The sequence below is a fragment of the Zingiber officinale genome, chromosome 8A, assembly GCF_018446385.1.
Source record: "Zingiber officinale cultivar Zhangliang chromosome 8A, Zo_v1.1, whole genome shotgun sequence".
NCBI lineage: Eukaryota > Viridiplantae > Streptophyta > Magnoliopsida > Zingiberales > Zingiberaceae > Zingiber > Zingiber officinale.
Genome location: NC_056000.1, coordinates 16784613 through 16810762, shown reverse-complemented (window position 1 = coordinate 16810762; position 26150 = coordinate 16784613). Strand labels below are relative to the sequence as shown.

Genomic DNA, 26150 nt, shown 5'->3' with positions numbered 1-26150 from the left:
CTCTTCCTCCCTCCCTCTCTAATTTTTACTATACCTTTATTCTTGTTATCTTTTTTATATCACAATGTATCAATTCATCTGTTTCGGCTCTTCTACATATCGATATAGCTGTATCAATTCATCTGTATCTCATCGATTTTTCAAGAAAAATTATAACTGTATCTATTTATCTCCATATCTCATCGGTATTTCATCAGTTCTTTGAGTAATACAAGACATTCTTACTACATAACTTGAGTTATTAATATAACTTGAGGTATGATTAATAACTTAATTTATACTTTATTTTAGGATTAAGATTTTTATAAAATAAGTCATACTAACATTAAATAATTCAGTGTAAATATTCATTTTATATAATTTATGCATATTGTGTATGATGACTAATAAATATTAAATATTTTAAATAATATTTAATAAAAATGTATTCAAGTTTTAAATATTTTTATCAAATATTTTTTTAAAAAAAAATTGGATCCTAAGCCCATTCTATGATACTAGATGGTATATTTTCTTAATTTTTAAATAATATAAACTTAAATGTGAGTATTTGTAAACAATATCAAAGTGATATAAATTTAAAGTACACAAAAAAAATTAAATAAGTATGTATTAATTGTAGCAAATAAGTATGTATTAATGGTGGCACTAAATAATATATGATTCGGTCATGTGTCACTAAACTTGTGTTACCTTATGTTAACCAATATTTGAAATATAATTATTAGAGACTTCAACATTCAAATTTAGTTAAAATTAGTGGATATTTATCATTTTTATCAAACCCAACTTAACTTCTAAAGTATATTGAGATCCATTTTAATTTTGTTTGACCCTCGAATACTCTTTAAAAAGTTTTGAGTTATCTAAACTTAATGATCATCCATGTGTTCAAACGCTTATCAGTCCATAAACTTAAATTATATTGCTAAAATATCATAATACCATGATTAGACCCAACTAATGGCAAGGAAATATGATAGAACTAGGGTGAAAATTTCTTCCCCTCATACTTGATAATGATTTTTATTGTGTATGACACTCGCCATGCATGAATTTTAAAATATTATGATTAAAATAGTTTTATCTGATGTAAAAAAGTAAATTATATTATATGAAGGCGTCTAGTTAAGGTGTAGACAAACTAATTATGAAAACACCTAATTGAATTACAAGAAATAAAGACACCTATGAAAATCATAAACTAAAATAAATGAGGGCATTTGTTTGAATTAAATAAAAAAAGGAATTCAAACAGGACCTGTAAATCAATAAAGAAATTATTCATAAGAATTTTTACCCTAATTAATTGTAAAGATGATACCTATATTTTTAGTTTTAGTTTTTTTGAGGGGCATCCTTCATGAACCTGAGTACTTTCTTAATCACAAAAATCTTAGCAGCAGTTCAAGTACGTCCTAGGAAGACCTTCATCAAATCTAGATCAAAAAGGACCTTGAAAAGTATGATTGATACTTACAAACAGAGAGTGAAGGGCATCCTTCTCCCAAGTACAAACTTTCTTAAATCATGGTAGCAGTTTGACTACATCCCTAGCACTTTGAAGCTGATTTTTCTCTTGACTGACTCTAATTGTATATCTGTCTTGGATCTATTCCTGGGTCCAAGGAAGTGTTATTATATTTGGACCAGAACAAACTTCCAGTCCACCACAAACACTGAAAGCCATCAAATAACAATTATGTAATCTCTTCAGCACATATACATATACTAATTGAACAACCAAGGATCATCCTATATATAAATATGAAGCTATGTTAGCTAGGGTTAGAAAATATGTCTGCAAAGTGATTGAGAGGAAGAAGACAGATTGAACCCTAGAATCAGGTGAAGGATGAAGCTTTGGATGTATATTGTTGACCAACACGTGAATGTTTTATATCAATCGATCACTTAATTAATTCACTGGTTTTTATATTGCAGCTGGCCTGAGTTAAGTTCGTGTGAGGTTACAAATTTTAAAAAGAACTTCATAAATCTAGAAACAAGCATTGTTCTTAACACGAGGGTTTAACTTGCACTCTCATGCCTCACATTTAGTACATGGATGGACAAGGTGGACTCTTAACCCAACGTGGATATAAAATTATCTCACTTGCCTAACTATCTTGAAGTTATACATCTAACATACTAGCCAAGTATAACTTTCCGATTTACTTCCTTACAGATGGTCGTGGGACCGATCATGTGGGACCGCTAGATGGCGGATTCTACCTTTTGCTACCATTGAAGTTACACATCTAAGATCAATTTATTTAACAACAATGTTAAATAGTCAATTGATTCTCTTTCTCTTAAAAGGAAGTCGAAGGAGAGTTGATCATCATCAACTATTTGTTTGCTATGAAAAGCTTGTTAGGATAAAAGAAGAGGTGAAAAAAATAGTCTTGGGCCATTCGTGAGGCACTTGTAAACATCATTTCTAGAGTCAGGGTTCATCGAAAAGATTGAAGGTAGCCAGCCATATTGAAGTGGAGTACAACTAATTTCTCCTTATGGTAAATCTGGTCATCTAGATTTACCGTAAGGTTTAATCAATGCATACCATTTTAGAAATGCAATTAATCATTAATATATAGCGAGATAATTTTAAAAATTAAATATGAAAATATATGGGAAAGAATATAATTGACTCATAAAATATGATATTACTTGGATATTCTTAATAATGACTCTAAAAATTAGGAGAAAATCTATTCTAATTGGTTAGATTTTAACCATTTAGCACTGTCCTTCTCCTTAATCTCTTGTACAAAAAGAGTTATTAGTAACACTAGCATGTGCTATTCTCAAAGTTGACTCCTCGTATAACTAACTTCATTCAATAGAATTTGCTTATTTTGAGAGAATAAGCTCAATGATTAAACATAACACTCAAAGTCAAATCATTTATTTTTATCAAATTCAATTTGCATCTCGATGGATGGCTGTAATCTTTTTATTAAACTCATTTCAAATTCTTAGGTGGATCTAACTCACACTAACCTTTATCAACAAGTACAGAAACCTAAAAGATGATTATTTAATTAAGAGAGAAGTAGTCAATAATGATGATGATAGCCTTTAATTATTAGAGCACTTAATCCTAATGATGCAAACCTCACACTAACCCAAATTAAAATGAGGTCTTTGTTTGAGCCCTTTCTATATATCTATATATATAGTCTTGGCCATGTCTACCTTCTCCCCAACCTTCTTCCTCATTCCCACTTCCTCTGGTTTCCCCAATTTAGGGGCCCTCCCCCTAAAATCCTACATGGCCTTCCTTTGGGGCAAGGTAAGGCCAGCCCCTAATTTGCTCTTTGTTCTGCTTTCCCTGTGCAATTCTGACAGGCCATTTGCTGCCATAAGACACACTGTCCTCATTAAAAAAAAAAAAAAAAACTCTTTTTTAAAAATAATTATGTAAAATGAAATAATAGTTACACTGCCCTCATTAAAAAAAAAAACTCTTTTTTAAAAATAATTATGTAAAATGAAATAATAGTTGAATTTTGACTATAGAAAAGCTTATATAATGTGGTGGCAGAGCCCAAGAAAATTTTATTATACCCCTAAACTTTTATTGCTTTTTCAAAATGGCCATGTAGTTTCACTATTGTTATTTTACCTCTGCACTTTCTCAATTATTGTCGAGATAATTTCTGCAATTTCACCATATTATCCTCATACTTTCATAGAATTAAATTGTCAATTTATCCTCTTTGCCATTAACAATCACGGATGGACAAATCAACAACATCGTAAAGTGTAGAATAAAATGATAATAGAGAGAAACTACAGGGGGTATTTTGACGACATTCACAAAAGTACAAAGGTAAAATGATAATAGTGAAATTCTAAAGGCCATTCTAAAAAATAACAAAAGTTTAGTGGTAAAATGAAATTTTCTCTGAAATCCATACTCTAAGCAGCTAGGAAAATGCCTAGGGAGAGTGGGGATTGAAACTTACTTGGAACTCGGGAAAGCTGCGTTGGAGAACTTTGTGGGCCAGTAAATTCAATAATTTGTTAGGATTGCGTTACATGTTCCATTTAAAGTCTGGTATCCGTCCTTTCACCAAGTGATGATTCATGAACCCTGACATGCTTCTCTGTCTCTGAACTCAAAGAAAAGCAGTAGCATTCATTCAGCTGAAGAATGTATATCATGTCATCAGTTGCAACATAAAAATCTCAAGTACTGCTTCAGACTCTAGTCACACAATTCATGCATCATAGAAAATTGACTGAAAAGAGAAGGGAAAAAAAAGTGAAAACAGAATTGAAGTAAATTGCAAGGCAACTTGGTGGAAACATGGATGTTAGAAAGCAACTTTAGAATGACATGAAAGAGGTGGGGGCAGTTTCCATGCTCTTTCTGCTTTGCAAAAATTAGGCATCTTCAAAGTTAACACCTATCTTTTTCAAGTGCTCTCTCTGTGCTCCCTCCTACTCGTGTCACAACCACAATAATAGTCCATGCAATCTTATTATATTGGGCAAATGGGTTTGCCATCACTTAAAAAAGGAGCAGCTTTGGCATTGAGTAGAGGGAATTCCCTACTTCTTGCTTAAAAAAAGTGGTTTGGCTTGAGTGTCTACAGAACCAGCCATACTTCCACATTTAGTCAGATGGCAAACAAAATGGGGATGATCAGAACAGTGGCAAACACAAAGCAATGTCTTGCAGGAAGAAATATGCCATGAAAACCGGCACGGCATGGCACGGCACAGGTTTATAGACCCAGCCAGCAATGGTTGGCATGCACGGGTTCATGCAAGACAACCAATAGGAAGGCAGTTTCTTGAAGAAGAAGAGAGAAAAAATATATATAAACCTTCACAGGAGTAAGCATGAGCATTCAACTCAAATATAGTTTGCATGTGCAAAGAAGACAATGAAGTGAGTGATATTGATCATAAGCACGCCATAGTAGTCGAAGTGAGCTTTGTTCTCTTAAAAGTAATCATCTTTCTCTGGGATATCACTAGTTAAACCATTGTTGGCATTGCCACAAAACTTGCATCATACTTAGGTTTGAGTTACCACTGGCAAAATTCTGATTCACTAAGAAGAGAAGACCTTTTCTTATTCTTTCTAAATTTTGAGTTTTTATGAAACTGGAAGAACATGTCAGCTACTCTAGGATGATAATAATGTTTCACCAACCCTTGATGTCCCAATCCTTCAACAGGAACTAGGATTAGTTTGAATTTACTGAAATAGACCATGAAATGATAGGACAATGTTGTGGTTTGTCTAGTCACTTACTAAATTGATTGAAATCAATCAATCAGCATAAACACACCATTCTATTCAGCATGGAGAGCAAAGCTCTTTTGAGTTTTTGGCCTTTTCTTGATTGAATTCTAAATGAGAGAAAGTAATATAATCAAATGGAAACGTGTTTTACAATCAGAGAAGACGGGCTAAACTCACCACCACAAGGAAGAATTCTGAAGCAAACTGTAATTGGTTGTGTCATCGTGAACTTCTTTGTCTTCCTTGAATGGAATCTGAAAAGTATAGAATTGCAGATGAAATGATGGAAGGCCAGGGCTTATTTTTAAAAATGGCCTAATGCAGGCCATTAAGGGGACCAAAGCTAATAAATTATTCAGCATTCTAGTGTTTAAAAGGAGATGATGATTCACCACATAGGCTAAGACCAAGGAATAGGAAATAAAAGAGAAGAAAAGATCAAAGTCCTTAGAATCCAAGAATGACAGGCCTTGGTTCTCCTTGCGGTGCATGCAAATTCTTGAGGAGGAAGTGTGTGAGAGGATGTGTTTTTGCTCCCTACTTCTGCCATGAACAAGGTGCCACTCATTTTGCAGCTATTCACAAGGTCTTTGGAGCTAGCAATGCCTCAAAGCTCCTCATGCACCTCCCAGTATCTGACAGGTCAGAGGCCGCACTTACCATCTCCTATGAGGCTCAAGCTAGGCTTCAAGATCCTATCTATGGCTGTGTTGCTCACATCTTTGCGCTGCAACAACAAGTGAGTATCAACTAGTACATATGATTTTACAAAAAATGTGAATCAAATATTCAGTAATCTCGGACAAAGTCAGTTTCCAGACATGCAACAATAAACTTTGTTTAGTACAGTTGAGCAAATTGGCAATTCACCAATGTGATTGCACATGTAATCTTTCATTAGTTTTCAGGATAAAAAGAAGTTAGCCAACACTAATAAATTTCAATCCTCTGAAGCATTGAAATGATATTTCTTATCAACATCTAGAGAGAAAAAAAAAATCCTATTTAACCTTTTTTTCTACTTCAGTAAGATTTTTGAGATTCTAGGTTGCAATAATGTCTTTTCTTGCTTTGTAGGTAGTAACACTGGAAGCACAATTAGCTTCCTTGAAGGCTCAAACTGCTCAAGGTTTAGCTTGTGGATACTCCATGACTTCCATACTAGAGGATGAGAAATTGAATCAGAAGCAACCACCTTACCAACTGGGACATGGATTCAATCTGAATGGAGAAGGGAGGATAACCCAGCCTTTAATTTCAGGCACTTTTTCAAATCAAGAAGCGATGCTGCACTTCGAGAATGGAGTTATCAGTCCAAATTCCTTCCCATCTACTCAATACTATGATCAACTTTCATATATGGACAGTGATCACACCTCTTTCATTGATGATAATTCATCATGTGCCATGGCCTCACTTGACATAGAGCCCAATGCAAGGAGATCATCCTATCTCGAAATGGAGGACCTCCAGTCAGTAGCATTTGGCCATCTTAATTGTGCATGAGAGACCAACTCATGGAACATCACCTTCAGTTTTGATTGATAGAATGAGGTGTGCCACAAGCTCCTGGAACTTGGAAGAGGCTTTTCCGGGTACTGATGCTATGCAATACTTGACAGGGTTTGTGAATGTACTATAGCTAGACAGAAATAAGACAGTTTATTCAAACTTACTTCCTTCATAATGGAGAATGGTAGTGCTAGGATTGACAAATTAGGATAACATTGGGATTGGACATCTTACCTAGGAATCATGATGAGCCAGGTTTTTAAATGGTTGGAATTTGGGAAAAGTCCCTCAAGATCAAGATTAGCTATTAAAGTAATGCATTCTAATGAGTATTTCCTTTAACAAACAAATAACCTACTAGCTTTTACCTATTAGTTTTAAATACTCGTATGGGTTGTAAGATCCAAACAAGTTCTAACTTCAAGGATAATACTAAAGGCAAATTCCTAATTTCTGCAGCAATCTCTTCACCTACAGCAAATATAGTAAAGGTCTGCTCATTTTGCCTAAAGCATGGTGGAGGTAGAAAAGGTAATGCAACTGATAAAGGAAGTGATATGTTTGTCGATAACAATAAAAGAAATCAAGCTTAGCATCCATCTTAAGCTTTTGGGATAAAAAAGATTATCCAATTAAACTCAACATGACTGCATCATAACTTCTTCGATTCATTTCCTATTTGAAAACGCCATATGACTTGGTAATCAATGAAAATATAATGCTTCTTGATGAGAAAAGCACGGCTATATTTAACTAAAGCAAAGTATTTGGTTTATTAGGCCATTCATTTAATTCCTATTGTCTTTCATCTCTTGCATTATTAATCTCAAGTTGTCAAACAAAGTAAAAGAGTGTTGACCTAATCTTGGGTCTAAGTCCAAATACCATCATAATTTATGTTGTACCCATCAACAAAAGAAAAAAATATATCAGTTATCATAAAGTGGTTTTGTTTAAATAAATTTGAACAAGTTTAATATAAATAAATAAACAAATTTGAATATAGTGAAACTTGACTCAACTTATCTGGTTTTCACACTCAGCCGGAACAGTGTTGAATAAATTTATACAGGCCTCTACTGGGCCTTCTCCGATCCTGACGAGCCCATGCGCGTTCATCCCGCGTCATAGTAAACACAAGAATATTCCACCATTCGGTTTGTTCTTTATTCTCTTCGTTGCTACGCCACCGCCCAGAGATGGATATGCCCACTTTACCCCGCCTTATAAATCTCCATTTCCTTCCCCCATTCCGTTCCATTCTCCGCCTCTCCTCTTCTTTTCCGTCCTTCTTTCTCTGTGGCCATGGGATCTTGCTCCGAAGTCGAGCTCACCATCGCCTCCGGCCACGATCTCAAGAACGTCAACTGGCGCAACGGCGATCTCTGCCCCTACGTCGTCGTATGGGTCGATCCCGCCGCCAAGTGCTCTACCCGCGTTGCCACCGCCGGCGATGACGACGACCCGATTTGGGACGAGAAGCTCACGCTGCCGCTTCCGCCGGGGGTCCCGCTCGAGGACGCCGCCATCTACATGGACGTCGTCCACGCCGGTGGCGGTGAGGGCGTCAAGCCCCTCGTCGGATCGGCCAGACTCCGCCTCGCGGAAGTCCTCGACGAGGTCGGCGCCGGCGCGAAGCTGATGAAGAAACTGAAGCTTAAGCGCCCATCCGGCCGCCCCCAAGGCAAGCTCGAGGTGACGGTGGCGATCAAGGAGCCGGCCCGTTACTGCGACCCCTACGCCGCGCCGCCTCCCAGGGACTATGCGCCCTCCGGCGCCAGGTACGGCTACGGGCAACCACCGACGGAGTACTCGTACGGCCCTCCCTCGGGGGCAGGAGGGTACGGGTACGATTACGGGCCTCCGCCGGTGGGCTACGGGCAGGAGCAACAGAAGAGCAAGTCGAAGATGGGGATGGGTACGGGGTTGGCGGTGGGGGCGGCGGCGGGGTTGCTCGGGGGGCTGGCGATCGCGGAGGGAGTGGACTACGTGGAGGACAAGATCGCCGACGATGTGGCGGATAAGGTGGAGGACGACGTCGCCGACGACGGTTACGAGGACGACGACTTCTAACTGTCTAATCCGGTCCAATCGAGTCAAAATAAATAAAAAGCTTTGTTTATTATCCCTTCGACTCATATTTTCGTTCTGTGTTTGTGTGGTGGTTTTTATGAGATAAAAAAAATCCTAAATATTCCACAAAATCTTTTGAAAGGAACAAGATTTATGTTTTATATTGTTGAAATCAATCAGATACAGAAAGCTGATTAACTCACCTCGATGATGGGAACATTCTGCTGCTGGAGATCGAGCATTCTGAGCATTACGATTCCCGGGATAACTGAAAGATCTGCTAGCTAGTTCCGTTCAACTTGATGTGTTCATGTCTAGTTTAGGTGGCAATGACTGAGACTGAAATCATCAAGAGACAAGAGGTCTCTTTTCCTTGTCATTCAACATCAAGTGTTCATAACTAGTTCATAACTACACTCAATCAGTAAACATCATCAAGAACATTATCCAATGAAACTGCCGTCTCTCATTTGGAAGGCTATTGAAGTCCTTGCAATTAGATTCCGCCCCCAAATTGGAAGAATTTCCTTGCCAATTCTCACTATTTTCATCCAGAAATTAGTTCAAAGGAATGCACAAATTGTGGAAAACACAACGGTTTTCTCAGTTTCTTTTGAAAAAGACATTGATCCAGAATTAGCAACTTAACTGTTGAGTTAATCAATCATAAGATCAAATAATGTTTTGAAGCAAGAACATTGATGCCATATATTATTTTTCTGTTGGTTTAATTCTCTGTGTTTTTTTCTGCAGTGGAAAAGAAAAAAGTTGTTGTTTTTCTATTCTAAAATAGAAAATTTTACCACTGTTAGATTATTGAAAATAGGATTTTAAAAAAAACCTTATAATTAGCTTAACAACGTCTTCAAAAAGAATGAGGAACAAAGGATGGTGAGTAAATTACAAATTAGGTTCTCTTTCAAAATGATAAATTTGGTCACAATGAGCCGTAATAGCAAGTTTAAAGATGCACCGGTATCCTAAATTTCTAGTGGAATGGGAACAAAACAAAATTGAAATTAAGTGATAGGAGATACAGTATTATGATAATTTTGTGGCAAGTTATTGTAGTATATGAACTACAAAAGAAATTTTTAGCAAGGGGATTAAACATATGCATAAAAATCTCACCAGTTATTGTATTGATTGTGAGATAGGGCAACTAGCTGCGAGCTGATAACAGAAAAATAACTTATAGGTTATGTGAAAATCTACTAAGAAATGTATCCATGCTGAACAACAATGTAGTGATAGAAGCATAAGCGTGTTTCATTTTACAATGACTAGTAATACTGCATCCCAAATGAAAGGCGATTATACTTGATACGAAAGGCATAATGTGTTTTGTTAACGACTATATTATCTTTAGAATAATCAAAGGAATTGTTATTGAAGAAGATACTTAGGTTATGCATCAGAAAGATCTTCCCAAGGGTGATCTCCTCTAGACCGACAATACAAGCAACCAAAGATCCTTCATCTAATCAATTTCCTACACTTATAGAATAGCATGTGCAAGCTGCAGCAATCACATGATATTCAAAATTGCTAGACGAAAGCACAATGAATTTGCAAACTTCAAGCCAGAGATACGCTAAAAGAGTAACAAACAATGAATTTCCAGGACATATTGAACAATCACCTGAGGAGATACTGAACTGCAAACAGCCCTCTTTCGATTTGAACTCATCTTCCCCACACCGTCGATCACTTCCTCTTCTCACTCTTCCTCAAGATCTGTCATACCATACGCCTCCTCCCATGGGCGGAGCTAATGTAGGCCCAGTGTGTGCCCCACACTGGTTTCGAGAAAAAAATTTTAAAAAATATTAGCTCCAAGGAGAAGTATTAATTGTCCATGCCGGCAAAAAAAAAAACAAAATCACACGAACAATATTAACTACCCCAAGGAGGAGTTAACTAAGGATGTATTATATGAATATATGATATAGAACCCATTTGGGCAACCAAATATGCCAACAAATGTTGTAAATCTGCCATGTAATCACCATGGTCATGCTTTATTATAAAGGACTTATCTTTCCAAGGAGTATCAAATAACTTCTTTATTTTTGTCGATGAATCTCGTATCGTGTCAAAAAAGAACTAAATGACAGTGGTTTTAAGTTATGTGGATAGTAGTGAGCATAGCATGTAAATGAGTGTTTTATCGGAATTGAACATGTTCCGGTACTACATGGTGGTAAAAAGACGAATACACTTGTCCCAAGTGTCAACCCGTCCCAAGGCTAACACGGAGGAGGTAAATCATGGACGGCTACTAGCCTTTGAAATAATGACTAGTACATAAGGGAGGTATTTATCTCGACTTTACCGAGATTCGAACCACATGTTCCGGTACTATACACTTAAAGTTGTCAATCCAAATATAATTTGAGCATGTCTAAATTGAGATGATAGGGTTTTGATAGAGCATGCAAGTAAGATGGTGGTTAAATTTAATGGTCAACTAACTCTTATAGCTATGACTAAGAAAAATATTTTAATTTTTAATTTCTTTAGTGTCATTCGTAATGTGGTAAATGTTATTGAATCATCTTGTAAATGTTCTGAATGTTGTGGTAAATATATATCGTTACTTTGATTTCTAATTTCTTTTGATTGCGATTGCAACGGTTGAAAGAGAGTTTTCTACCCTGAGAATTCTGTTATCGTAAGCTAATTATTTTACGGTGTTGTATGATTATAAAATTTTATTTTTTTATTTTATTAATTATATTATATTGTTGTATGGTAAAAAATGTAATAACGCTGACCCACCCCAAGCGAGGCTCCACGGAATTATATTATATTGCTGCCTAAATCAAAGACTCTAGCTCCGCCCCTGCCTCCTCGGACAACGGTTCTCAGTTTTAGTTGTTTAACAACGCGCGAGATTAAAATTTTACATTAGGAAAAGTAGAACATGGCGCGAGAGATCCTTCGTACCCGTTTCATGTGACGCGGTGAGTCCGTGATCGGTCAGAGAACTCGCGGTCCAGAGGGATGAAGAAGTACCCAATCTGGGGCTGCGAATCTGGAGCGGCCGAGGAGGTCCAATGGCTTGCGCTAGTCGAGGTTCGCCTCGGCGATTAGCTGGCTGCGGATCTTGCCGTCCAGGTACACAACGAGCTTCTCGTCTGTGGTTGGAAGAGGAAGCCAGGGACAAGGAAGGACACCTCTGTGGCTACGGTAGAAATGGGGAGGAGCCGACGCCGCCCGCCTTCCATCGATCGAAGACGAGGAATCGAAGAGGCGAGATTTTTATTTTTTTTTGTTGACTTGTACTTCAACTTTTCTGACAAGACGGCAACGGTAGTACGCTACGCAGGACTACGCTTTTATACGCGTCGTGGGGTTCGTCTTGTGCACATCCTAGCCGTCGATCTTTCGCGAGTATTGGAAACATGAGAAGGTTTAATTCCATTTTAGTTCGTAAATTTTGCAAATGTTTCACTCGCTCCAGTTTCGTTTTTTTTTCTTAGAAAAACTTGCATTTCTTATTATTTATTCGAATATTCAAAATAATCAAGGAAGCCAATACCGTCGACCCAACGAGTCACCCAATTACTTCTCGTAGTCGAGATTGGATACTTTATCATCAAATTATAATCCATATCTAAAAATTAAAAACCCAATGGAAGTTCTAGGAATGTTATTTCCGATGCCCCCGGAGCTATGATGCAGCAATAAGATATTTAAATTGTCATTCAGACATTCATAATTTGAACTCTATCTATGATAAATTTATAAAAAAAAATTCTCCAAATAAGACACACAACTAAAAAATATTGAGCTCCTCCCGATTTATCCTAATGACCGATAAGAAATTTTCATGAAATCAAATCTGACATCCTAAGTTCGATGTTACCTACTCTGATTAATCATTTTTGTTTAAGAACGTTATTTCTATGAAGTGGCTACGAAGAACCCTTCTACTTCTATAGTATCTAATCTAGGAGAGCTCTTTTACAACTATCTGATTTGAGACCACTGATATCGGGCAACTACAGAGAAATCCTCCATAGAAAAGTTGTCTCCATTTCGTGCTTCCTTGGATCATCTGCACGTAAGTCTATGAAGACGACCTGATCAAAACAATGATGATATAGATACATCAAGACCTCATTACCTTCAAGAGGATTGAACTTGAAGGATAAGAAACTATATGTTACCTAGAAAGAGCAGCTGTCAAACAAGTAGCAAGCTGTAGATAATTAAAATCCTAGAGGTGAATTATGAAGCAGGACGTATGTTTCTAGTTTCTACTACAAGGATGTTACAAAAAAAAAAAAAAAAAAAAAAGACTGGTTTCCTGATTATTTAATCAGGAGGGCAACAAGGCCGTTAATGTATCACAGGTGTTCATATAAAGACTTCGAAAGCTTCTCTAAACCTGTCTGATGCAGATGTTAATGACCTCCAGTATTAAATCATGCAGACAAACACTATATTAGTGTGCTTCACTATCTAACCAAAGATATTCACAGATGCCTCTGAATATGACTATGGCAGTCTATCGAGATTGAGATAGGGCTCCCCAAGGAAAGTTGACAAAAAGCTCCTCCTTTTGATTTGCATAAATACAAGCAAAATGGCTGATCAGCTCACCCCTGGCTGTATCATCGGCATAAAAGCCCAACTCTTTTGATGCTCAGATGCTGTGCCAATGACCTTCTCGTTGGCCCACCAGTCAGAACCAGCACTAGGTGCATCTGAAATCCCATCTGAGTTGTCAAAATTAAATTCTTTAGTTGGAGGAAGATTGAGAGAAGATTGGACTTTCTCAGTCAAGTCATGGTAGCTATCGTCAATGTCAATTCTCCTATTGTTATCTGCCTCGTTAGTCACAAGAACCCCATCAGTTCTTGCTGTAAAGCTTTCAGAAGTCCCTTCGCAGGAGATTGCTACCTTCTTTTCCAAACAGCGTGTGAACTCTTCAGCAGTTAAGTCGAATGATACTCTGTGATCCATTCCGTGTTCATTATTCCTAGGTGGAACAGCAGATTCCACTGCTGGCGCTGCTGCAGATTTATTACCGTCCAAATGTGATCCACCAATCCGAGCATTCCAAGGAACAAGCTTTCTTGCAGCCACTCCTTCAGCACTCAAGATTTTCGGTGGTTTGCCAATAGGGAATGATTGGAAAGAGATGTCAGCTGAGTGGTAATCAGGATCAGGGAATGGCGAGGAAGGACCGGAACATGCTGAACTTGGTGAGATAAGGCGACCGATTGGACTTCCAGGGTAAAGTTGGTAGGATGGGAACTCATACGCCTCAGCTTTCTTGCAGTTTGCATCAAAGGAAGAAGTCAGCAATTTGGCAAATGGTACCTCAGGAGAAGAAGGGGTTGTCAAGTGCAAAGGCTCTGGTGGGGGAGTAAGAGGAGCAGTGGAAGGTTCAGTTGTGAAGGTGGAAAAGATTGGGGGTGACACCAATTGAGTCTCATTTGCATAAGGCCCAATGGCGAAGATGGAAGTCGGACCACTTGGGGAGTAGGTGTTTGTTGAGAGAACAGAGAGAGAAATAGGAGCCACAGGTGATTGCATGGCAGAGGGAGTTCCTGATGGTAGAAAGGAAGCTGGAGAGGAAGGTGGGGCAATGAATGGAAGCCTCACTTCAGGTGGATTGTTTGGGTTCTCAATTGCAGGGGTATCCGACCGAGGAAATGCAAGTTGAGGAACAAGGACAGCATGGCTGATGCGGTTCTCATTTCTGTGCGATCCAAAGCACCAATACACACTGAGCCAGGCAGTCCATCTTCTTCTCTGGCAATTCAAAGAAAAAAATATAAAGAACTCAGGAATTGAATTTAGAGATATTATGAGCCAGTATTAGGAAACACCATGAAACCCGTGAATTTTGCATGCAAATAACAAACAGAACTCTTATAGATTGTGGATATAATCATCCTTTACTTTGACGAAACTATTAAATTACCAATTAAAGATATCAGCCACAACTACAGGTATATATAAATCGCAAATCATTCAGCTCAAAGAAGCAGAAAACAAAAAAAATGACCCTGAACATTGTTAGACAAAATAGGTAGCAAATGTTTGACATAAATAAGCAGCAGGTTTCCCTCTTCATTGTTCAAAGGTTGTAGGTTATGTAATCATTGTAGAAATGGTGTCCGTGTAATTTATTTGAGGAATCCTCATGGTGGAGAATAGGAATGGTAATGGGTACTTGAAAATCAAGTATCCGTGGATATCCACCCATCTTAGTCGGACTCTGGTACTTAATTTATACTTAATGGATTCAAATCAGAATTGAGTTTGTTTTTAAAACTGCAGGCACCTACATATTTTACTGATTTAAGTTCGATGCCTATGGGTTCAAGTGCCTATTTATCAACCAACGCATCTATTTGAATGGCTGAAGTAGCAGATATTTAAACACATACAGGTTCATGTAGTACCAAAAATTGTAAACGTCAACATGCTGCCATCCCTAGTGGAGGACCATTCCATCCATTACGATTCATTAAAAAGGTGAAAAAAAACATTTTAGTTATTAAGTTGATAATTCTTCAGATTGTTTCTTCATACCAAACACTAAGGGCAAGCCAACAAGTTATAAAAGAAAATGCATAAAAAAAGAACTAGGTAACAGATAAACAAGAGTCAGAAGACGATACTCCAGAGAACATGAATAACCACCAAGAAGAAGCATAAAAAGTATTCCCAGAAACAAACTATAAAGGGAATTATCCCTCAAATTTGGGATTAGACTTGAGTTTAGACAAGTGAATCACCCTATTATAATTGTTCCTGGACCATGGCTAAGATAGGAGTTTTGGTATGAAATGAACAGGCACACTCATTTATCCAAAAAGAATTTAAAACACAAGCAAAAATACCACACTAGAATTTAATAATACATTTTGCAGAATACTATCTAGTTTGTCACACAATAGTGACAAATTCTCACAAATGGTGATTATTACGCCTTCACTTTTTTCAATCAATACAAGAAGCACAATTAATTAAGGTTTAAGGTGCAAAACAGATTCAAGATTTTCTTGGAGCCCAAAAGATTTGCAATATAGACCTCCTGAGTCTTCTTGAAAGCAATTAGAATGGTAGTTAGTGAGAAAACTATCTTAACATAAACCATCAGGAACCTGATGTACAAAAATAATAATGTCAGCTAATAATAAAATATTGGTTGTTCTTTGTATAAGCTCATACAATAAATGTTGAAAAGACATATCTCAATATGCTTTGTTAACAACAAAGTCTACTATGTACAAAATTTATCTTGTTTTCAGTAATCATTAATAATTTGACCTAAAAACATCAGAAATATAATATATGTATAATAATTTTCGGCACAATAATTAGGTAATATGGGATTTCCATTGAAATAAACAATGATTTGAAAAAAAATGAGAATAGTACTGGAAGGTATAGATAAACTTTACAAGAACAATCTAATTGATTGCAAGAAGTCGTGTAATGTAATTGATCTGCCTTCCCATAACCAATGCATAAATGCACCTATGAACAATTACAGATTTACCAGCTAAAAATAAACTATTTATCAACTAACTATTGATGGGCTACCATACTTTTTATTGTTTGGACTTATGCCATAATGTTTTTTCTCTTTCATGTGCTAAAGTAAATTGTCAAATTTTCATATTATTGATGTAAGGTATGGATTATATAGTGACAAAGACTGAATATCAGAATATACACAACTAATGAATAGGGATAGCCGCTCATATTTCCTTTACTCCTTTACTAGTGATAAATCTAGTGATAAAGCATTGCGCAAAGTTACCGTTATTGTTACAAAGCAAGATAATTAAAAGAGCATAAATTGCACTGCTAAGAGGTATATTTTTTTATGTGTCTATTCCTTTCAAAGATCCTTGAAACGATTATCCACTGTATACCCAGAAGAAACCTACAAACCATGAGGATTGATGAGAACTTAACTTCTTCACTTGGAATGGCCTTCGGTATCACTAGAAGTCAGTAAATAGGACAAATGCAATTAAGAGGATTTGCATAAAATTGAAACAGGAGGCAGATTTTTATTTACGCTATACAAAACTTCATCAATGAAACTTATGCTTGTCCAGCCAAATGACTGAAGCTGAAGTTGCAACTAGAAGGAAAGGGAAGGAAAATGAACATGGTGATTTAGTAACTGGAAGGGGAAAAATATATATTAGGCATGGAATAAATCACAACAATCTACCTTATTTTTCCCATCTATTTCAACTTTACTTTCCTGATTTGGACTATTTCTTAAAAGTTCACATAATTTCAAAATCTGAATTAGATTTGCAATATGATTACTCCATTTCACTTCAGACATTTTCCTTCTTCCTTGGAATTCAGAAAGCATATCAATTGAGCTAACATACTCTGGTTAAGATTTTTTTTAAAAAAACAAATCATTTATCTTTAACTGCTTAGTCTAAGCATTGTCAATTTGATTACAGTTTTTAATATCTATACAATTTGTCCTATATCAGTAAATCCAACACCTCAAGATATAATACACCCAAATATTTTAGAAACAAATGAATATGAATATATGATGCCAGCACAGCCTGTAATATTGGAGAATATTTTGGCTACGCCATGAAGTTGATCTGTTGATCTAAAGGGACATAACAGAGAGCATCATGTTCAACATATCTGCTTAAGCTCCCAACGTGCTTGTTGCAACTTAAGAATCCTTACTGCTCTATCTTCTTGTTATCAAATTATTCCAATTTATCAAAAAATATCTCTGTCAAGTTCTCAGTCCAGGTTTACCCACCCTTAACCAAGTTGAGATCATATATCATGTTCCATGGAAACTAATAAGAAATAGGAAAGTTTTAACCTTTCCAGGTTTTGTTGGATCTTAAATACTACATAGGTTGTTTAATTTTACATCATTGCCAGGTCATGTTATTCCTATTTAGGGTCAGGTACATGTGTCTTAACCATTAAATCAACTAAATCATTTGTTGCTGCATCAACTAGAGTTTTATTTAGTCACTCTCTACTTCTTATGACTCTGGAAACAGCCTCTTGCAAAAAGCAGGGTAAGGTTGCGTACAATGGATCCTTCCCGGGACCCCGCATAGCGGGAGCTTCGTGCACCGGATTACCTTTTTTTTTTTTTTTACTTCTTATGACTACAACATTAATCGATTAAATTCATCTAATCATGCAATCTATTGGTCACCTTCGAATAGTTTCATAACATCTCAACCAAATTTCTTTATTTTAGCATCCACTAGAGTAACTGATTGCTTCCAAGATAATATTATTTTAATGATTCATATTTAATAACCTCAAACATATAATCTTCCACTTTCATTTTTTTTTTACGTTGATATTTGGAACAGATTGTTTGCTAACTATCCAAAATAATGAACCATACCACAATTTTTATAATTTCTTTTTAGTCTAAAAGGCACATGAGAGTTCAAGACATCCTCATCAAGCAGTCATTCACTCTTTATCTACAATTTAGCAAATGTGAAAGAAACAAATAAGCACAATTCGTGAATCAAAATAAACATCTGAACTCAAATAACTTATCTGTGCAAAAATGATGAATAAAGCATCTGCCAATTCTCTCTCCTTTTTTTTCAGTTTAGTAGTGTCTCCCTACCTCAAATTACCTGGCTAGACTCCATAGCCTTCACACCAACCAATACCATGTAAATCCTACCTTACCAGAAAAGAACCATAATATGTAATCTCACCTTTCCCCACAACACATTATGCAAAGCTTAATTATGGTTTACTATGCTCTGCATCGCTAGGTATTTCCTAAAGTTTATCATTATTAAACAGTACGAACTAAACACCCACCAAGAAACTCCCAAAATTCCAATAAATAAAACCTTTACACGATTGTCTAGTAACCCACCTGAATTAGTCATTAACTGACTGACACACATAAAGTAAACAGGATAAATTCAAAAAATCATGGTAACAGAACTATTGCCCATGTCTCCTGCGTGCCCTGGGAAATACATCAAAAGTTAAAATTACTGGTAACACACCAAAGCCATCGCAGATCTAAACAAGCAAAACTCTAAAAGAAACCTAACATAAAAATCATACAGCGACAGATGGCAAATTAACAAAGACGATAAGGAAACCAACCGGGACGGTCACTTGCTGGGCGCGACTCTCAGTAGCGACAATCGCTGCAGCCGCCGCATTCACAGTCTCCACGCTATTATTGACGCCCCTCATCTCCTCCTCCTCCTCCTAAATCCGGAAGAAAGAAGACGTCACCCACCCCGAGAAAATTCCCCCGATCGCGGACCAATTTTAGCAAATACAACTCAAATCCCGTCGAAGAGCGACAATTTACGACCGCATCGGAACAATATCCCAACAGGAACCGATGAAACTCAAAGAGAAACGAATCGAATCGCACCACGATACGCCGAGAGAAGAGATCGAAGAGGGAGGGAGAGGGAGGAGGAAGGAATCAACGGCGAGACGGAAGGGAGCGATGGAGAGAGGAGCAGCATTCGAAAGCGAATCATATTAAACTTCCACCGGAAAAGCTTTGAAGCGAGCAGGTCAAACACGCTACCAAACGTTGGCGTCAAGCCGACCAAAATTACCACTTTACCTGCTTCCCTCGGTGCCGCAGTCGTAAGCATATCTCCACCGTCGAAATGCCAGAATCGTCGAAATCGACGACCGATATCACGGAGAGGGACGCAGATACCCGGAGGGGAGCTACAAGGGTATTCTGGGAAATTCGTAGGCTCGCATCACGTGTGCGTCGATGCCTCGATCGTAATAATTAATGCTTAGTTTTTAGTGGCCGCTTTTCTCGTCGTAGCTCGCGCCGCTCGTGCGCGCGGACTCCAGGGGCCCACCTTTGGGACCGCGGAGCAACGATGACTAAGCGGGTGAGAAAAGTAGCTAGAGTGTCTTTGGGTAAGAGAATCAGCGCACGCGGATACGAGTGACCAATCTCGGTGTAAATTAGTGTTTTAGCTTTGCACGCGAAGGCGCACGGAGTTTTGTATGCGCCTTTTTTTGACTTTGGAGCTCCCCGATCATAGAAAATTAGAAATGAAGTGGATTAATAATATATTAAAAGATCACATTAAATAACAAAATACGATTTGTGTAGGAATTTTTTTAACTAAATAAATAATTAGTTAATAAAAAAAATTGAGTCAATTGAATCCAAAATTAATAAATTAGGAAAATATCTGGAGAACGATGGGAAGATTTCATGTGAGATTGCTTCCAAATCAAGGCAATGCCCAAGTCAATTTGACTGAGATAATGGAAGAAGGCCAAACTCAATGTATCAAGTCATAAACCATCATTAATTTTCACTTAAAGTCGCATGAGTGAATTTAATGACATGTGAATAAATTCTCATACAACAGATGTATCGAACATGAGTTTTAAATTATTATGATCAAAATTTAATGTATCATAACACCCAAAAAATATTTGTAAAAGGTCAAAAGTCATTGTGGAAATTTCTAGATAAAAACAAGTAAAATAAAGAAAAAGTTATTTTCCACACTAAAGTTTAGCTTTTTAGAAAAGCTAAATTGTTTAAAATATACTTGCTATTAACGCCATTAATTTATTTAACAAATAATATTATTAATTGGGAGTAATGTAACAATAATTGACGGGCCAATTTAAATATTTTCAAAAGGAAAGTTTCCTTTGAAATATTAAACATTTTACTTTGTTTCCCTGCCATCAAACAGTCCAAATCACTTAGGTATGTCGCCATTATTGATCACATAAACTAAATAACTATCCTTATTTTTGGGGTGGGGGTTAGATTTGTTAGTAATAAAGATATTCAGCTTTTCGAATAGATTAATTCTGAAAATGATAAATTTAATTTTATAAAAAAAATTCATCTATCATAATAAATCAGAAAATATTAATTTTAGAGATGACAAGCTCCATAAAAACTGCTCATGTCATATTGCGATGCATGATATATATTCCTATTTGTTCATAAGGGTACAAGTAGAATATTGACTCACCTCCTGACAGAGAGACGTGCTCATTAGCCTTGGTCATTGGGCTAAGGCCTCATCCGCTTTGTTCATTGATTAATAACACACTAATAATAAAAAGAAAACATGTTTTTTTTCAAGTTTTAAACTGTATAATTAATAAAATGACAATTTTATCGATATCTTATTGTCTTTCTCGTTGCCTTACGTTATCTCAGAAAAAAGATTGATTGTCCAGCAAATTCAATTGAAGGGGTAAACATATTTTTAGTAAATTTTACATAATCGAATCCACAGGAGAAGTATCAGTCATGCATCATTCCTAATTACGTCAGCAATTTAGAACAAGGCAATCTTTATCGACTGGCTGGAGACCAGAAGCATTCGTGGCTTTAGATCATAATACAACAACAAGCAATTTAACAACAACGAAAAAAAAGGAGCTCTGTTTCTAGCGTCTCCTGACGTAATAAAATTGTCTATCAATTGGGATGAGCATGGAAACTGACAGAGCATATCATAACAAACTGGGAAAGGCATAAATGAGCACTAACAGCAGAAGATTGGGATCAGAATGTAACCAACCTTATCGATTCAAAAATCACTTCACAATGCAGATCTTTACAACAGAGGCGACGCCAATACGATGAATTGCAATAACAGAATCACCTGGTTTGCAAAACTGTCTCTCCACTGCCGACTTGAGTGCCGCCTGAAGGATCACCTCTGTTGATTCGGAATCAGTAGCCTTGGCGGAACCCACTGCCAGCAATGGAATTAAACCTCTGTAAACAAGGCTTTGCTTTGCAGGTGACTCATCGCTGACAGACCAATCAAACGAGTCAGTGCTCAACACTGGAACCACAACTGATAAAATTGGCACTCGGGGTCGATATTTTGCGACCAACTTAGCCGTTGTCCCGCCGCGAGTCAAGACCATAATCAATGTGGCCTTGGCCTTGCTTGCTGTTTGAACAGCAGAAGATGCTAGACTCTCCAGTGGGCTCATGGGCAGAGGAGTAGATCGTATCATCTCTTTGAAAATAGCCACATAGTCGAGAGAGGACTCGGCCTCAATGCATATACGACGCATAATCTTCACCGCCATCTCTGGATAGGAACCCGCTGCACTTTCACCACTGAGCATGACACAGTCTTGTTCCATCTAGAACAGCATTTGCGACATCTGTAGCCTCAGCGCAGGTTGGACGTGGGGATTTGATCATTGATTCTAACATTTGAGTGGCAGTAACTACAGGCTTGCCGATGAGATTGCATTTGTAGATCATCATTTTTTGTGCAAGGAAAATTTTCTCAACAGGTATCTCCATTCCAAGATCACCTCGAGCAACCATGAAAGAATCTGTCTCCTTCTAGATCTCATCAAAGTTTATAACACCTTCTTGGTTCTCAACCTACATATATAGACAAATAGTGAGAGAAAACAAAAATTACTATTTTTTCAGCAACAGCAGTTATTGTTTGCGGAATGACTACCACACATGAATGATCAGCTCAATCCTAAAGTTCTCAGTCAGAAAGTCAAAATAGTGCTCAAGGTAGACAATGAGCAAGGAACTAAAATTCATTATGCATCATGTTGTTTAGAAATGAGCTCCTAGTGTCAAATCAATCGTTTGTAGAGCCTTCAACCCTGGTTGTCACTTTGGGTAGAGATAAAAGCCAACCTACGCCAAAAAGTGAGTTATTGCTTTAAGACAAAATGAATTAACTTATGTTTCTTTAGTATTATTTGTGTTTATTTACTTTGTGCATAAAATTTAATAGACAATAGTACGATAAAAATCTTGCTAATTGATTTTTTATTATAGCGATACTAATACCCATGCCTACACATAATTCTGATTTTATAGCAGGAGAGAAACATATCTTCTCCCAGCAAATGATTAACTGAATTAATCAAATATGAGAAAAAGATTCATGTGACAAAGTTACCAAAATCATGATCCAAATCTCATAAATCAAGTAGATCCAAAACAAAGCTATCAACAAGTTGAATAGTTTAACTAAAAATAAAATGTTCCTACTTATTCTTGCTTTTTGGTTTACCTTCTAAAACTAATCAAATTGGTGCAATTCGTCCATACAAACTATACAAGATGGATTATGTCTTTCTCCTGTAATTAATTACTACTGAAAAGAAACTAAAATGGAGTAGCAGATAAGGAAACAAGTACCTTTGACATCAACTTTATTTGCTTTGCATATGGCCCAAGGAACTGCTGAACAGAAACAAGATCTGATCCCTTGCGAACAAATGACACTGCAATCATATCAATGTTGTTTGGAACACCCCAGCCCATAATGTCTTCCTTATCTTTCTCAGTTAGTGTTGGAAGGTCAACCACAACACCCGGAAGATTGACATTCTTCCTCTCACCTAGGGTTGCTGTGTTCTGGCAAAGACATCTCACAGTTCCAGCCTTTGGGTCACATGATAGGACATTCAAAGTTATGGTACCATCAGAGCACAATATTGTATTCCCAGGTTTTAAATCAACAGGAAGCTTTTTGTAACTCATAGAAATCATTTTCTCATCCCCCTTGATGCTGTAGTCAGTGGTGATTGTAATTTCTTGGCCTTCAGTAAGTGTGATAGGTTTCCCATCCTTCAAAAAGCCAGTACGAATCTCAGGGCCCTGTGTCAACACGATAAGAGACAAGAGAGATACTCTGATAACCTGTCAATCTAAATAAATGATGATGGCAAAAGAAAAATAGAAAAACTTTCATCAGAAACCATAAGATCAACTATAGAAAATGGGTATTTCCATGGATGATAAATGACAAAAGCAACTATAAAAAATGAGCATTTCCATGGCTGGTAAAGTACAAAAGCAAGTCAGAAAATGGTCATTTCCATGGATGCTAAAATACAAAAGCTATAAACTAAAGGACTCATGACTCATAGAATGAAATAATGACAATCAGCAAAATGAAGAAAATTGGCAATAAGCGCATTAAGTTTAAAAACTTTCGAGTAAACTTTTTGACTTTGAATGGCACATTAACTTGGTTTACCATGTTTGTAACCCCATAATAGACAAAAGTTTATCTTCCAATAAATGCTATGCATAATCAGATCTGCGGGATGCGTTACTGCTCCAAAATTAAATTATGATTCCTTCCATGCAAGTAACTCTATTGATATGATATAGTTTTTGAAACAGAATCAGTAATTAAAGCATGATATGACGACTAAACAATCACAAGTTGCAATACAAGATGCAACACTGTTGATAAAACAAGATTGGGAAATTGTGTGGAACTCATTTATTTGGTAATATTTTGTATTAATCACAAAACCCAATCAATTAGATCAACTAGAAAGAAGTCCTGAATCATATTCTTCCAGAATAGAAGTTATAAGTTGAATGGATTTTTTATCCTCCAAAGCCTTTCCAGAAACCCTCATATAAACACTAGAAAAAAATAGATGATGCCAATAAATAAATATGGGTGCTTATGAAACAACTATTGGACAATTATTTATTCCAAAATATGTTAGGTCTACATTCATAAATAACTAACACTAAATGAAAGTATTTAGTGGTGGAACAAAATATTCATTGTTTGCACTCTTCGGTTTGCTCCTGTTTTCCATTTTATCTTGATTAACCGCCACAAAAAAAAATGTAGAACAAATTTCAGGTTTCTTAAAGAAAAGACTGTAGTGGCCTATCAACTAACGTTCCATGACTCTCATATTTAACTTTAAATGATGGAACTTCTTAAAAATTGGAATCTTGTTTTAGAAGTTTTGAAACAAGAAGGAAATTTTAGGAATTTGCCTAACTTCCCTTTTTTTGTGCTAATATGGCCATTAATAATAGTGAAATTAAATAGGCTATTGAAGACAAACTCGCCAAGTTACATCCAGGCGTTGATATTAAATGCCAACTTCTTGCACAGGTGCGTATAAAAGAGTATAATTAACAAATATCATACAATAGGATATCCAAAGGCTTCCATACTGAGGGAGAAAGGAACAAATAGATTGGGGGAGGTTAACTAGAATAAGCCTTTTACTGAGAACGTATCTATTAAACTCAAATAAGTTCGATTTGCTCCAAAATATCTATCAAGGAAACAGCTCGCACAGGTCAAGGTTTTTCTTCAAGGTAACAACCAGATAAAAGAACAAATTTGCATCACAGTTTCTTCAGATAAAGAAAGTACCTTGGTGTCAAGCATGACGGCACACAAGATCTGGGTGTTCTGCATAGCGATCCGGAGGTTGTCGATGGTCTCCTGGTGGTAGTCGTGCGTCCCATGAGAGAAATTAAACCTGGCGACATTCATGCCGGCTTTCAGAAGCTTCTCCAGCATCGGCACCGACCTCGACGCCGGCCCCAACGTGCACACTATCTTCGTCTTCGGCACCCGCCCATCGTTAGGCAGATCCTTCAAAATCCCGTCGATGTCGATGTTCGCCATCAATTCTACACGAACCGCACACAAAAAGAAAACCATAAGCTAAAGTTAACGAAGTTCAATCGATCGCTTACTTAAAACAAACCTCAAATGCAGATAATATCCGATCACTTGAGTAAGATAATACAAGACTCTAGAAATTTTAAGCGATTTAAAAACACACGACGAAGAAACCCTACCGAATCCTGCCCTCCGCCGAGTTCGATCGAGCCGAAGGGCCTTTCGCTTCTCCGGCGGTGACTTGGCAAAGAGGATAATACGTGCGCTATTAAAAAGGCCAACGGATTCGAACCCTTATCATGTAGTAACTCTACCACTCACGTGTTGAAAATGAGTGAATGGAGATTGTGAAGAAGATTTTAGTCCATATTTTAAGGTTTGATGATTGATTTATATTGTTTCATAAGAATATGTGCTGTGAACAAATAAATGAGTAGAAGTTTGTTCTTGTGTGTGGCTTCTTTCCATCTATCTTTTTTTCCCTCTTCTTCTTCTCTGTCGTTTCTGTTGGGGATCGGACGGCCGGCTTGAAGGGGGGTTGGATAGACGGCGCCCCCAAATACTCGCTTCTTTCTACAACGTTAGTGCGCAAGCGGAAATGCAAACAAAACAAGTAGAAAGCTAAATACTAAAGGAAAGAATTCAAACCAAGCTACACGATCATTTACGTGGTTCGGAGATAAAGCTCCTACTCCACGGCGTGTCCGTAAGGTGGACGATCCCGATCCGTCGGTGGATTACTCCCCAGAAAACTTCCGGCTAGCTCAAACCTCCTTGTGGGTGGAGAAACCTCACCACAACCCTCACAAGAGCTCTTTTGACGCTAGGGCACAAGTAGACTACTAATAGAGATTAAC

The 26150-nt window shown here is 37.1% G+C and overlaps 3 protein-coding genes, 1 long non-coding RNA gene and 1 pseudogene across 6 annotated transcripts; 2 read left to right on the top strand and 3 right to left on the bottom strand.

Annotated features, from left to right (window-relative positions):
• Window positions 1–3467: 3467 nt before the first annotated feature.
• Window positions 3468–12158, bottom strand: LOC122012788. Of its 3 annotated transcripts, none has more exons than XR_006120324.1 (4): window positions 11801–12158; window positions 10494–10650; window positions 5444–5520; window positions 3468–4126 (listed from the first exon to the last, which is right to left on the bottom strand). It is a non-coding gene; the product is annotated as an uncharacterized LOC122012788 (long non-coding RNA). The 3 variants fall into 3 exon arrangements; XR_006120323.1 differs by having other exon boundaries at window positions 3468–4121; XR_006120325.1 differs by lacking the exons at window positions 3468–4126; window positions 5444–5520 and adding an exon at window positions 8999–9392 and having other exon boundaries at window positions 11801–12156.
• LOC122012787 (LOB domain-containing protein CRL1-like) lies at window positions 5564–7119 on the top strand. The gene is made up of 2 exons (XM_042569428.1): window positions 5564–6005; window positions 6344–7119. Exons 1-2 carry the CDS (start codon window positions 5727–5729, stop codon window positions 6770–6772), a joined length of 708 nt encoding a protein of 235 aa, XP_042425362.1. The 5' UTR covers window positions 5564–5726; the 3' UTR covers window positions 6773–7119.
• LOC122012786 lies at window positions 8006–8903 on the top strand. Its single transcript, XM_042569427.1, has one exon. It carries the CDS (start codon window positions 8084–8086, stop codon window positions 8849–8851), a length of 768 nt encoding a protein of 255 aa, XP_042425361.1. The 5' UTR covers window positions 8006–8083; the 3' UTR covers window positions 8852–8903.
• A 907-nt stretch (window positions 12159–13065) lies between the features above and the next one.
• Window positions 13066–19382, bottom strand: LOC122012783. Its single transcript, XM_042569425.1, has 2 exons — window positions 18983–19382; window positions 13066–14620 (listed from the first exon to the last, which is right to left on the bottom strand). Exons 1-2 carry the CDS (start codon window positions 19073–19075, stop codon window positions 13454–13456), a joined length of 1260 nt encoding a protein of 419 aa, XP_042425359.1. The 5' UTR covers window positions 19076–19382; the 3' UTR covers window positions 13066–13453.
• A 1792-nt stretch (window positions 19383–21174) lies between these two features.
• Window positions 21175–25622, bottom strand: LOC122012782 (annotated as a pseudogene).
• Between the last annotated feature and the right edge of the window lie 528 nt (window positions 25623–26150).

What these genes read in the sequence shown, in the direction of transcription:
- LOC122012786 (XM_042569427.1), top strand. Translation starts at nt 8,084, where the DNA reads ATGGGATCTTGCTCCGAAGTCGAGCTCACCATCGCCTCCGGCCACGAT.
- LOC122012783 (XM_042569425.1), bottom strand. Translation starts at nt 19,075, where the DNA reads ATGAGGGGCGTCAATAATAGCGTGGAGACTGTGAATGCGGCGGCTGCA. An exon ending in CCCAGCAAGTGACCGTCCCG is followed by an intron (nt 14,621 to 18,982) that starts GTTGGTTTCCTT and finishes TTGAATTGCCAG; the next exon opens with AGAAGAAGATGGACTGCCTG.
- LOC122012787 (XM_042569428.1), top strand. Translation starts at nt 5,727, where the DNA reads ATGACAGGCCTTGGTTCTCCTTGCGGTGCATGCAAATTCTTGAGGAGG. An exon ending in TCTTTGCGCTGCAACAACAA is followed by an intron (nt 6,006 to 6,343) that starts GTGAGTATCAAC and finishes CTTGCTTTGTAG; the next exon opens with GTAGTAACACTGGAAGCACA.